This window comes from Sinocyclocheilus grahami, unplaced genomic scaffold, assembly GCF_001515645.1.
Source record: "Sinocyclocheilus grahami isolate Dianchi unplaced genomic scaffold, SAMN03320097.WGS_v1.1 scaffold639.1, whole genome shotgun sequence".
NCBI classification, from domain to species: Eukaryota; Metazoa; Chordata; class Actinopteri; order Cypriniformes; family Cyprinidae; genus Sinocyclocheilus; species Sinocyclocheilus grahami.
This window is the reverse complement of record NW_015505818.1, coordinates 576553-588455: the sequence shown is the minus strand read 5'-3', so window position 1 is coordinate 588455 and position 11903 is coordinate 576553. Positions and strand designations below refer to the sequence as shown.

The following is an 11903-nucleotide window of genomic DNA, read 5'->3' as shown; positions in this document are numbered from 1 at the left end:
AAATAGTGTGTAACGTTCAATTGTGTGTGTGTGTGTGTGTGTGTATATATATATATATATATATATATATATATATATACAGTAAAAGTCAGAATTGTGAGATAATAGGTTGCAATTACCTTTTTTATATTTTTATTTCATGGCAGAAAAAGCTTTCATCATATACTGCCCACAGTTTGCATAGTTAACTGTAGTATGAATAGTATGCTAGTACGCCATTCCGAATAAACCCAAACTCACCTTCCTGTGGCTTGAGCTCCACATTAAGCGTGTCCTTCTTCACGGTGTCCTTCAGAATGCCGGTGTAGTACATGACCGCCACCTGGCTGTGGAGGGTGGTTCTGCGCGGCTGAGAGCTGGTGTTCTTCACCACGATCTTCAGCTGAGCGTCTCCTCCCATGCGTGGACCTTCTCCCTCCATCATCACCTCCACCCGCAAGTCCTCAGCAATGGGACTGGAGTAGACGTCGGGTTTACTGCCATAGCGACAGGCGGTTTCCACGGCGATACGCTCCTCCTCCGAGTCTGATGTGACGGATTAAAAAAAGGAATGTACATATATCCCACATTTTCCGAAATGTACACTTTTCTGTTGAGTAGAATAAAGAAACTCATACAAGTTTGGAACAAGTTGAGGGTGAGTAAATGATGAGAGAATTTTTATTTTTGGGTGAACTGTCCCTTTAAGTCTATTGTCTCGTTTGTTTATATTTGTGTGTAGCTGAGTGGGTGGAACTCGGTTAAGTTTAAACTACCCGTTTGGAGATAATGACAGGTATTTTGGTGAAAAGGCTGAGTGATTATGGCAGAGGAAAGTTAAGCCGTTTATCGCTGATTCAAACGGGTATTGTGTTTTCTGTCCTAGCCATCACTTCTGCTCGGTGTTATATGCTCTTGTAAGACAGCATTGACAAAGAACATGAATTTAACTCCTGATTGTATGGATACATCTCACAAAGAAAGATTATATTGTTCCCTAAAGGTAAAAAAAAATATTTTTATTATTTTTCTATTTGCTAATAAATCATTTTCTTTTTTTATGTATATATTTTCATGTATATTCAATAAAAAATTGTGTTATAATAAATAATACATTAAAATAATTTAAATAACATCTTGTATAATAAAGCTTTTTTATTAAAGAAAATCGCAATGTAAAAAAATAATGTTTAAGCAAAATGTATTTCTTTTTTTCTTTTGATTTGCGGTAGTAATATGACATTTCTTCACAGTTTTTGTGAGATTCACTCATATTAAAATATATTTCTCATACGAGTGTTCTCATAATTTTAACATCACGTTATTTCATCATTATGTACATATTGGCCCTGGTATATTAAGTAATATTTGCTCAGGGCCTCTTCTTTTGACAGCTGCTAGTCTGTATTTCATGTGTTTCTGATGGGTACAGGCAAAACGAGACACTGAGATTGATGTTTAAAATGTGTGAAAGAGTGTGTGTTTCTCACCTTCAGGATATTTGTAAAGGTGTGTGATGTCGACCCGCTCGTCGGAGCCCACCGCCTTAGTGCTGATGCAGTGACCGACAGCTTTCTTCTCACTGTGGATCTGACTGAAGGTGCTGTCCAGGTTCCTCTGCCAGTAGATCTTATCACTGTTCACCTGCAGCAGAAAAAGCACAAGGTTTAAAGCTGAAACTCCTTCAAAGAGACATGACTGTCAAGATAAATGCAGGTTTCAAACTGAATCTTACAGAGGGTATAAAGAAAAAAAATAACAAGGAATGCCAGCACATCAGGACCGGTCTATCCTGTAGTATATTCACATTTAACAGCATCCACAAGTCTTTTATCTTCTGTACTGTGATATACTCAGAATGAAACAGCAATTTATTTTTCTTAATTAATGAGACAAAATGAAAGCAAGGTGATTCTATCCAATAGGACTAGAAAACTTACGAAAATGTGATGTCCAGTGTTATAACTGTTACCAAAAACTATTAAAAATACATTTTGGGTTATCAAATAAAGCTGAAATGCAATAATATATGAATATTAGAAGAAAAACTTACAACAATTACAAATGTTGCCTTGGCAACTAACTCAAATGAAGTAAGATTTAAGTTGTTAAAAATTAGTATAAAATGACTAAAAAAGTATAAAAAGGACTAAAACAGAGATAAAAAAATTAAAAGCCAAATAGAAATACACACACACAAATAAAACACTTCCTGAAACTACAAGTATGTTTCCATATTTAAAGAATGAATATATGAATATTAGAAGAAAAACTTACAACAATTACAAATGTTGCCTTGGCAACTAACTCAAATGAAGTAAGATTTAAGTTGTTAAAAATTAGTATAAAATGACTAAAAAAGTATAAAAAGGACTAAAACAGAGATAAAAAAAATTAAAAGCCAAATAGAAATACACACACACAAATAAAACACTTCCTGAACCTACAAGTATGTTTCCATATTTAAAGAATGTGCCACTGATGATTCAAATGTGAGTTTTGAGCAGTGTAGAGTAGGGCTTGTGTTTGTCATTTCTCCGATCACAAATGCAGACATGGTTTTATGTTTACGCGGCGTGATGCAACGCAACACGTAAAAAGACAGTATAAGTCATTATAATACGTAATTATGTCCCCACTGGATGCAACAAATGCCTCGTTTGTAATGGGTTTTAATGTTTTTGTCTCGTCGCTCCGGCCGGACAGGGCATCACAGTATGGTAAGGGACGTAACATTTCCGTCACACGCTTGAGGTATTCGGCCAATCACAACGCACTGGATAGCTGGCCAATCAGAGCACACCTCGCTTTTCAGACCAATGAGCTTTGTAAAAATCGACGAGTTTTAGAAAGGCGGGGCATAGAGGAGAAACAATAATGTACAGTATGTGGAAAATAATGTGTTTTTTTAACCTTAAACCACATAAACACATTTCATTACACCAAATACACAAAATAATGTTCTTTTTAGCAACATCATATGACCCCTTTAACATTGATGTGTCTGGACTCACCTCAGCGAAGACGAAAGGTGTGTCGAATTTTAGGTACACCTGTCCAGAGCGGATAGCGGCCAGTGACGCCGGGCCGCAGCGGAACGTCCCATGACTGGTCTCCTGGGGTGTGGAATCCACGGCCTGCCAGCCACCCATACCAGGAGGCAGATCCGAACGAGCCATCCAGCAGTCATTCCAAACATGGAAGTTCCTGTAGGAACAACAGAAGAAAAGAGAGGAAATCAGGGATTCAGAAAGACTTAATTAAAGAATGAGTAATGATATACCGATACAACAGCAGTCTTGGACTTATTCCATGAAAAAGCACAAATGCTCACCATACAGAGTCCGAGTTGAGATGATGGATTGGTTCCATGTTCTCATCAAAATACACATCTGTTGTCAAGGACACATCCGTATCATGTGCAGACTGGAAATTAGTTACGGAACGCGTAGGAATACCTAGACATCTCAATACTGGGACAGATACAGAGAGAAAGAGCATGAGTTATTCATTTTTTTTAAATATTCAATATAATAAAATACCCTTCCGTACAAACATTTGGGCTTTTTGGAAGAAATTATTGCTTTTATTCCACAAGGATGCATTAAATTGAACAAAAGTGACACTTAAAATGTTGCAAAAGGTTTATATTTCAAATAAATGCTGTTCTTTAAACTCTTCTTTTTTTATTTATCAAAGAGTTCTGAAAAATGTTAAATGTATCAAATATATTTATCAAAAATATGAAGCAGCACAACTGTTTTCAGCACTGATAATAATAAGCAATGTTTCCTAAGCAGCAACAAAGCCACTAGAAAGCAAGCCTGCAACCTTTAGACAAAAAAGCTTAATGGCTAATGCTAACGCTTCCGGTTTGCCAGTATGTAGGAAAGTAGACCAGAGGCCGTTTTTTTTTTTTTTTTAATGAATGAATGTCAATGGAGGATAGGCTTCACTATGCTGAATAAACAGCTTTTTAGAGGAAACAGCTCATCATTTAATGAATCGACAGCCTTTCGGCTAATCTCCCACAATGTTTTCACTAAATACTTTTGGATTGAACTTTTTTAGATTAGATATGATATTTTAGATATCATTAAAAAAAACTTTTGAATGCTAGGGTATATCATATCAAATTAAACTATTGTGACAGTCAAGCAATAAGTGCAAGCGTCTCATGCAGAGTCAAATACTATTAATATCTGTGTGTGGAATGAACAGTATGCAGACGAGAGTATTTTAAACTGAAGTTCTCTTCGGGGGTCACAGTGCTGTTAACTGAGTTCAGCTATGAATGTCACAGGACTCTGAGTGCAGTAAAGATAGCCTGCGACTGGCGGATCAATAGCATATTTTGTTGATTTGTGAATTCCTATGACATTATATACCCTCCCAGTATCTACGATATTATATTTGACCATGTACGTTTTGATGTGTAAAACGTTAAAAGCTGATTGTAGAAAACAGAAAGCAACCTTCAATTAGCAAGACTGACTTCTGAAAATGTTTACTACAATGCTTGTATGTCAGTTGTTTGTGATTTGTAAAGTTACTAGTTAAAGGGGTCCTATTATGCTTTTTCACTTTTTCAACTTTAGTTAGTCTGTAATGTTGCTGTTTGAGCATTAAAAAGATCTGCAAAGTTACAAAGCTCAAAGTCCAATTCAAAAGAAGATATTTTATTTAACAGAAATCACTTTTCAAAAACTACAACGAACGACTCGTTTGGACTACAACGCATATTTTCCGGGATTTGTGATATCACAAATATCGACGAATGGGATGAGACCTGGTTGAGCTGCACTTGAGAAGGCAACGAGTGTTATCACTATGTCGGAGACAAGCTAGCTTTCCCAAGGCAGACGAACTTAGAGTGGTTACAATCATCCGCGTTTAAATCGCGCTCAAATTGATTTGATTTTGACGCAATATTTACACTGAAGCTCGCAGGCGACTATGGTAAGGGACATGACATTTCCTGACCAGGCGCCGGGGCTAGAGCCCTGTCTATGAGATGCCTCTATCAGTGTTTTCTGACTCTGTAATGACTATTATGATTGCCATGAAGCCTCCAGCCCCCGTCCCCACACAGATGCATCAGACTGGTTTCTAAACTTAACTGCACAAAAAGATGAATAAATCAACATGAATGTACTAACATACATTACACGTTTAGTTTACACTCGAAGTAGATTGGTCCCTCTAAGCAAGATCCCAATTCGTCGGTCCTCCGACGTGACGTCTCCGTTCCCTCCTTCAGGATCACCCTGAAGTCATCACGTAATCAAGAATCACCCCTAGAAATTTATTTTCATATACTCTTTCTATTTCAACATTATTAATCATTACTTTTACTTGTGTATCAGTTTTGCGGTTTCCAAACAGCATAAATTTAGTTTTATCTAAATTTATCGATAATTTATTCAAGTCAAACCACATTTTTATCTTATTAATTTCTGCTCTGACCACCTCCAAAAGCTGCTGCAGATTTTCCCCAGCACAGAAAATATTAGTATCATCATCAAAAATCACAAATTTTAAGAGATTTGTCACCCTACATGTGTCATTTATATACAATATAAATACATTTGGACCCAAAATCGACCCCTGTGGGACTCCACATATGATATCTAAACACTCTGATCTATGTTCCCCAATTTGTACGAATTGAAGTCTGTTACTTATGTAACTTTTCATCCAATCAAGTACAACCCCTCTGATACCATAATTTTCCAATTTATTGATTAATAAACAGTGATCAATTGTATCAAAAGCTTTTTTCAAATCTATAAATACTCCCACTGCATAGTTCTTATTATCTATAGTACTAGTAATATTTTCAATTAACTCCATTAATGCCATGGATGTGGATCTGTTCGACTTAAATCCATACTGACTATCAACTAACAATTCATGCTTTTCCATTTTTAAATTTAAGACACAGAGCTTATTTTGTCTGTCGTTCTTCAAACATTACAGTAGACATATTTTGATTTACAAATTGTATTGTTTCATCAGTTAGTCACGTTAGCACTCGGCTAACGTATCCACCATTATTGTTTTAAGTGTTCACAGTTTAGCAGCTAAACTTTAGCTGTGGGCATTCGCTTGCATAAGTGTTCTGTATTTTATGTCATTATTATAAGAACGGATAATAGCACTATATTATTGTTTTATGCAAAGGTGCTTTGTCAATGGTAGCACTCGCTAACTTGCTCAAGGACTCCTCTCTGTGCCAATCACAGCAGGCTTGGCCAGCTGACCAATCAGAGCAGAGTAAGCTTATGGACGGGATAATTTGCATTGGCAAATTACTCTAATATTAAATGTATATTCTGAGAAAATTACAATGTTTTCTGACCTTAGATGCATATAAACCTGATGTAGGTGACTCTAACACAATATTAGGACACTTTAAAATATCATATGACCTGCTCTTTAAGAAAGACAATAATGTTGACTTTAGGAATAATATGTTTCATTTCACTTGTACAGTATTCTTTTTTTTCACATTACTGTATATAATTTTTAGTGAATATTCACTGAACTTCTGTTTGATTACAGTAAATCTGATTTACTGTGACTACAGACTCTATAAACAGCAAAAAAGAAAGGGGAGCACCTACACTTTTTTAGACAATCTCAATCGCTCTCTTTTGTGTTTGGGTTTGCTGATATTGGGTTGGGCGAGGTTTAGAAAGGCTAGATACGTACTCCACTTATCTGTGATTTTTTCCCACAGTCAAAGTTCTTCATGGAACCATCAATGCCAATAAATAACTTTTATTTTAAGGGTGTATATGCCTACAAACTGGAATCCTGTATCACTAACCACAAGTTTTACTATGGTAGAGAATGGCAAATGGAGGCTGTTATCTACTCTCACACAAACACACACACACACACACACACACACACACACAAACACACACCAACCCCCACATGCACACACACACACACACACACACACATACATACCTGTGGTTGTGACCCCAGAAAACACCCAGCACTGGCCGTATTTGACAGGCGTTCCTCCTTCTTTGTGGTATTGCCTGAGGATTTCAACACTTCCACTCCAAGCCGAGGGAGACATCCCACCCGCGTAATTCCCAGACCAGTTTCCCTCCAGAACGCCACGGTCATCCGGGGAATTGATCTAGAACAGGCAATCAAATAAATTCACTAGGGGTTTCTGAGGTCAGGGAGGATAAAGAGTCTTTGTTAAGAGTATCAGAATAATCTGGCACTCTCTACCAAATCTGTTCCAGCAGTATTGCTGGATGTGGCGGCACTCACCATGGCAGAAATGACTCGGACCACATTGACAGGATCTCCTCTACCCGAGGGAGGAACCTCGCTATTATCCAGCACAAACAGACAGGCCTCCAGAATTCCTTCATCAAACTGGGTGTGAGAGAGAGACAACCAGGTAAAATCTCAAGTCTAAACAGGGTCCAAAATTTGCCAAAATCTGGCTTTGTTAAGTAAACAAATTCTGGTTGAAATGTTAACACTTTTTTTTTTTGTAAGCACAGTAATCAAGTTTTATTTTCCAAGCCAGTATATAGTTGTGGTATAACTGATGTCAGATTTACTGTAAATGCGACATAGAAACAAAACAAACTGTGGTTCGGTGCTTTATACGCTGTCTTTTCCGGCGGGGTATGCTTCATGTTTTTGTGATATGTGGTGTTACTTACAAAACAAACAAAAACTAAACAAAAAAAATAGTATAATTGTTAACTAAAACTGTTATTAAAAAAAATTGTTATTGTTAACTGAAACTACTAAAAATAGTTTTTGGTAACTGAAATAAAATGTAAATATTTGTTGAAATCAGAAACGAAAATAAGGAATGCTGCTTTGCCAACTAGCTAAAATACATAAATTTAAAGGTACAATATGTACGATTTTTTTATTAAAATATCCAAAAACCACTAGAACAGTGTTTGCTGACTTGTGTACTTACATTATCCCAAATGTTTCGAAGAAGTGACACGGACCGTGTCTATAGTGTCATTGTGTCGCCTGCCAATGACGTCATAACCCTTTGATTTTTGTTTTGTAGAAAACATGGAAACACCAAAGACGCTTTTAATATGTTGTGCGTTTTAATAGACTGGTGACGACCGCACAGAGTAGCATTATAACAGAACTTTCAAATGTATCTAGTATGATAAAACAGCGCTGCTTTACCCCACATACGCACGACCGGAAGGAGCGGAAGCGGTCGACTGTGGCATAATAAAAGCTCCGCTGCTTTCGAGCCGTGTGTCACGCTCGTTCAGCAGCCTCGTTTCGCTTCGACGGCTTTCAGCCTCACCCTGCTTCATTCTACTCTGTTAATAAATCATTAGCTCATCCATGAACATGATTTCTGCCCGAGTCCCGTCGGATTGCATCGGCTGTGGGGGATGAAGACCACAACTCCCATGATTCCACACGCAGTCATCAAACTACGCCTTTGTCTATTTGTTTATTTTGAATACGCACCCTCTAGCGGCAAAAATTACATACTGTGCCTTTAAGTTGAAGTACTAAATTGTCTAAAAATGAAATAAAAATAAACCTAAATAGACATATAAAAAAAAAAAAGGACAAAAGGACATAACAAAATTACTAAGATTCAAATGATCAGTTCACCAATCATTGGCAGTTGTGTACATAAACCGTTATGTTTGATATCTGTGTCTCAGTTATGGTTTGCAATGTGCTTTCTTCCTTGTATGACACAAGAAGTTCTCACAAGGATCTTTCAGCAGCATGCTTTTCCCTGAGAAAGTGCTTTGTTCTGCTTTATTCTTAGTGCTTTATTTCTTTCCACACCTGGCCGAAGTTCCATGTACGAGCTCCGATCTGCTTCTCAGTGCCATAGTAGATTCTTCCAGTGTCATTTAAGACATACTCCTTCAGCTCTTTCTCACCCTCCATGTACACTGTGTCATCTGAAGAGAGAGAGAGAGAGAGAGACAGAGTCATGAGGGAGCATGAACACACTGTTCCAGGATTTGATACGGTTGTTTGGGTCACTTTAAAAGAAAGCAGTGTTATAGAGTGATGTCATCAACGTGAGCCACCACAGGACATCTGGAATCTGCTCTGTTCTGCTTCCATGGAATGTTCTCTGTTCTGGACATGGGCGTCATGGTCTGAACAAGAGGGAGGTGCAATCAAACGGGAAAAGGGGGAGAAAGGGAGGTAACAGAAATGACCAGAAGAGATACAAGAGGACTGAAAAGATTATAAAATGAATGGAAAAATGACTCAGACACGCAAGAGAAAAGTGTAATGGAAAGAGGCCAGAAAGAGTGAAGCATTGAGACAGAAAAACACAGCAGGCTCATACTTACTATAGTTTATGTTTGAGACTTAATATACTGGAAAAGATAGTAAAAGTACTTTAAGATTAGTTTTCCGTTAACAATACCACTGTCACAAATCCTGTCCATGGACTTCCGTTCAATCACCACCAGATGTCACCCTTACCATTACATTGACTCTCGCACAACACAAACTGTTGCATGTCATCCCGGACTACATATCCCATCAGCCATTGCACTGATTGCACACAGCACTGATTGCACACAGCTGTCATCAATCACACATTCACTATATAACACTCACTCAAACAACCATTCTCTGCTGAGTATTGTTTAGCCTGTACCCTGTTCCGAGTCTCTGTCTTGCCTTGCCTTGCCTTGCCTTGCCTTGCCTGTTTTCTCGGTTTCTGATCTTTGCCTGTTTTCCTGGATTTATCCATCTCGTCTCGCCCCTGTGATTCTGTTTGCCGATCAGTGACCTACGCTAGCCCTAGGACTATTCTTGTGTTTTACCCGCCATATACCTGTTTGCCATTGTTCGACCCTGCCTATTATGACTAGGTCTCTGAAATAAAAGCTTGCAGATGGATCCACACGTCTCACGTCTCGTCAGCCCCGTTACAACCACAATTAACTGAATGTAGGGCAGAATTTTCCAACTTCTAAAACAGTGTTGTTATAGTTATCTAAAAGTATACGATTAAAAATTGCTTTAATTACTTGAAATAAAGTTGAAATAAAATAAAATATAAATATTAGATTTTTAAAAATTGGAAGTTATAGATGTTGCCATGACAAATAATCAAATAAGTTTAAATGACTAAAACTGAAATAAAAATAAAAGCTAAATAGAAATATAAAAAAGACAAAAGCACATAACAAAATTACTAAAATTAAAACGGAAAAAAATTATATATATACTATAATAGTACATAAATAATACTAAAAAAATTTCATTTTCATCAAAATGTTTCAAATAAACATGTTTCCTTGGGAAACTACTTTAATTAGTCACTTCATTAATAGTTTGTTTCCCTATAAGCTTTTAGTTAGTCTTTTGTAAAACCACCTTAATTAATAAAAGCTAGCTCCTATCCTCTAGGAAGTGGCATCATTTTGGAAGGAAAAACTGTATAAACATCAGCAAATATTAGCAAACTATTTGAAGTTACAGAAATCATGATATCAAAATGACAACGGACGGTTATAAAAATATTCATAATTAACTATATAACACCCAATAAGCAACGATTAACTTTATCTCTTTATTTGAATCCTCTTACAGGCATCCTCTAAATTGTATCGCCCTCGAGTAAATAATCAAGTTATGTCAAGTTAAAGTCAGCTACACCCTGTTATTGAAACACTTCCTTAAATTAAAGCACATTGATGCAGGGTTACAGAGTTCACAATGTTCTGCAGAACAGGAATGAGCCAGCAGCTTTCAGCAAAATCCCAGAGCATAAAAATGTAGTGTTATAAAACAACAGTCTGAAAGAAAGCAGTAAAGAATGACAGGAAGGGCCTGGAGTGAACGAGGGGCCAGGGAGGGAGAGAAAGAGAGTGGGAGAGGGAAGATAGATTTGACATGTGAATCGCCAGATGAGGTGGAGCTGTAGAAGAGAAGGCAGAACAAAATGCAAAGACAGAAAAGGTTTACAGTGCTTGGAGTGAAAGGTGATTTGGCAGATCTCTCGCTCTCTCCTTACAAAACATCTCTGGCATTCAGTGCAGAAAGGAGGGCAAAGCCTGAACCACCCCAAAAAACTAAACTAACAGACTAATAAGGACTCAACACTTCGAATCAATGCAGAATGATGAAAATGTAAAAGGTGTAAAACCTACCGGTATGTTCTTTTTTTATTATTTTATGCGTTAAATAAGTTCTCCTTTTAATATGATTTAGTAAGTTTTAATTTCATGATCATTTATATTATATTTGATTATTGCATTGTTTTATCTAGCTCATGATTCTTATCAGATGCAACACTGTAATGAATCTACAGCACGAAACAGACAGTGATCTTGTGAGACAGTTCTTTTAAAAGGATCAAAACCACACTGAGTGAATTACTTTATAATGAGCCGCTTCTTTTTATTGATTCAAAACCGTGCAGCACTAGTTTAGTCCGATTCCTGAATGATGAAACTCTTATGAACAAACAGCACAACTGAATCTGATTCTCGAATGGACTACTAAATATGAGCCAGCTCAATCAAAACCATACAGCACAACCAGATTAGTCTGATTCTTGAACAAATGACTCATATGAAAAGGTTCTTTTCAATCAAATCAGTCCAACCGATTGCTGAATGAAAGACTCTTATGAGCTTTTTAGTGAATCAAACCACATATAGCTCACTTCACTCAAAGCAGTTAAGTTACTAACTGGTTGTCCAAATAACATTTTATAGTTACAGATTAGTCAGTTTTGAAAATAGTATTTGATAAAACTATATTAGTAAATCAAATATGTTTCCACATTTTTTATTCAGCATCGTTAGGGATGTAACAATGCACACCCAGCTAGTTGAAAATATATGAACTTATGTGACGAGTCGGTTGAGATGCGATGCAGTTAGGAGTGGGAGTTTATCTGAATG

The 11903-nt window shown here is 36.9% G+C and overlaps 1 protein-coding gene across 1 annotated transcript in view; it reads right to left on the bottom strand.

Moving 5' to 3' along the window:
* Window positions 1-9351, bottom strand: part of LOC107558298 (protein-glutamine gamma-glutamyltransferase K-like) — a 17388-nt gene extending 8037 nt beyond the window's left edge. The window contains exons 1-7 of the mRNA XM_016241944.1: window positions 8806-9351; window positions 7276-7383; window positions 6958-7135; window positions 3314-3452; window positions 2994-3186; window positions 1470-1623; window positions 241-525 (exon numbers count right to left, since the gene is read on the bottom strand). Of these exons, the coding sequence (XP_016097430.1) occupies window positions 241-525; window positions 1470-1623; window positions 2994-3186; window positions 3314-3452; window positions 6958-7135; window positions 7276-7383; window positions 8806-8958 (1210 nt within the window). The 5' untranslated portion in view covers window positions 8959-9351. The remainder of the gene's footprint in view (window positions 1-240; window positions 526-1469; window positions 1624-2993; window positions 3187-3313; window positions 3453-6957; window positions 7136-7275; window positions 7384-8805) is intronic.
* Between the last annotated feature and the right edge of the window lie 2552 nt (window positions 9352-11903).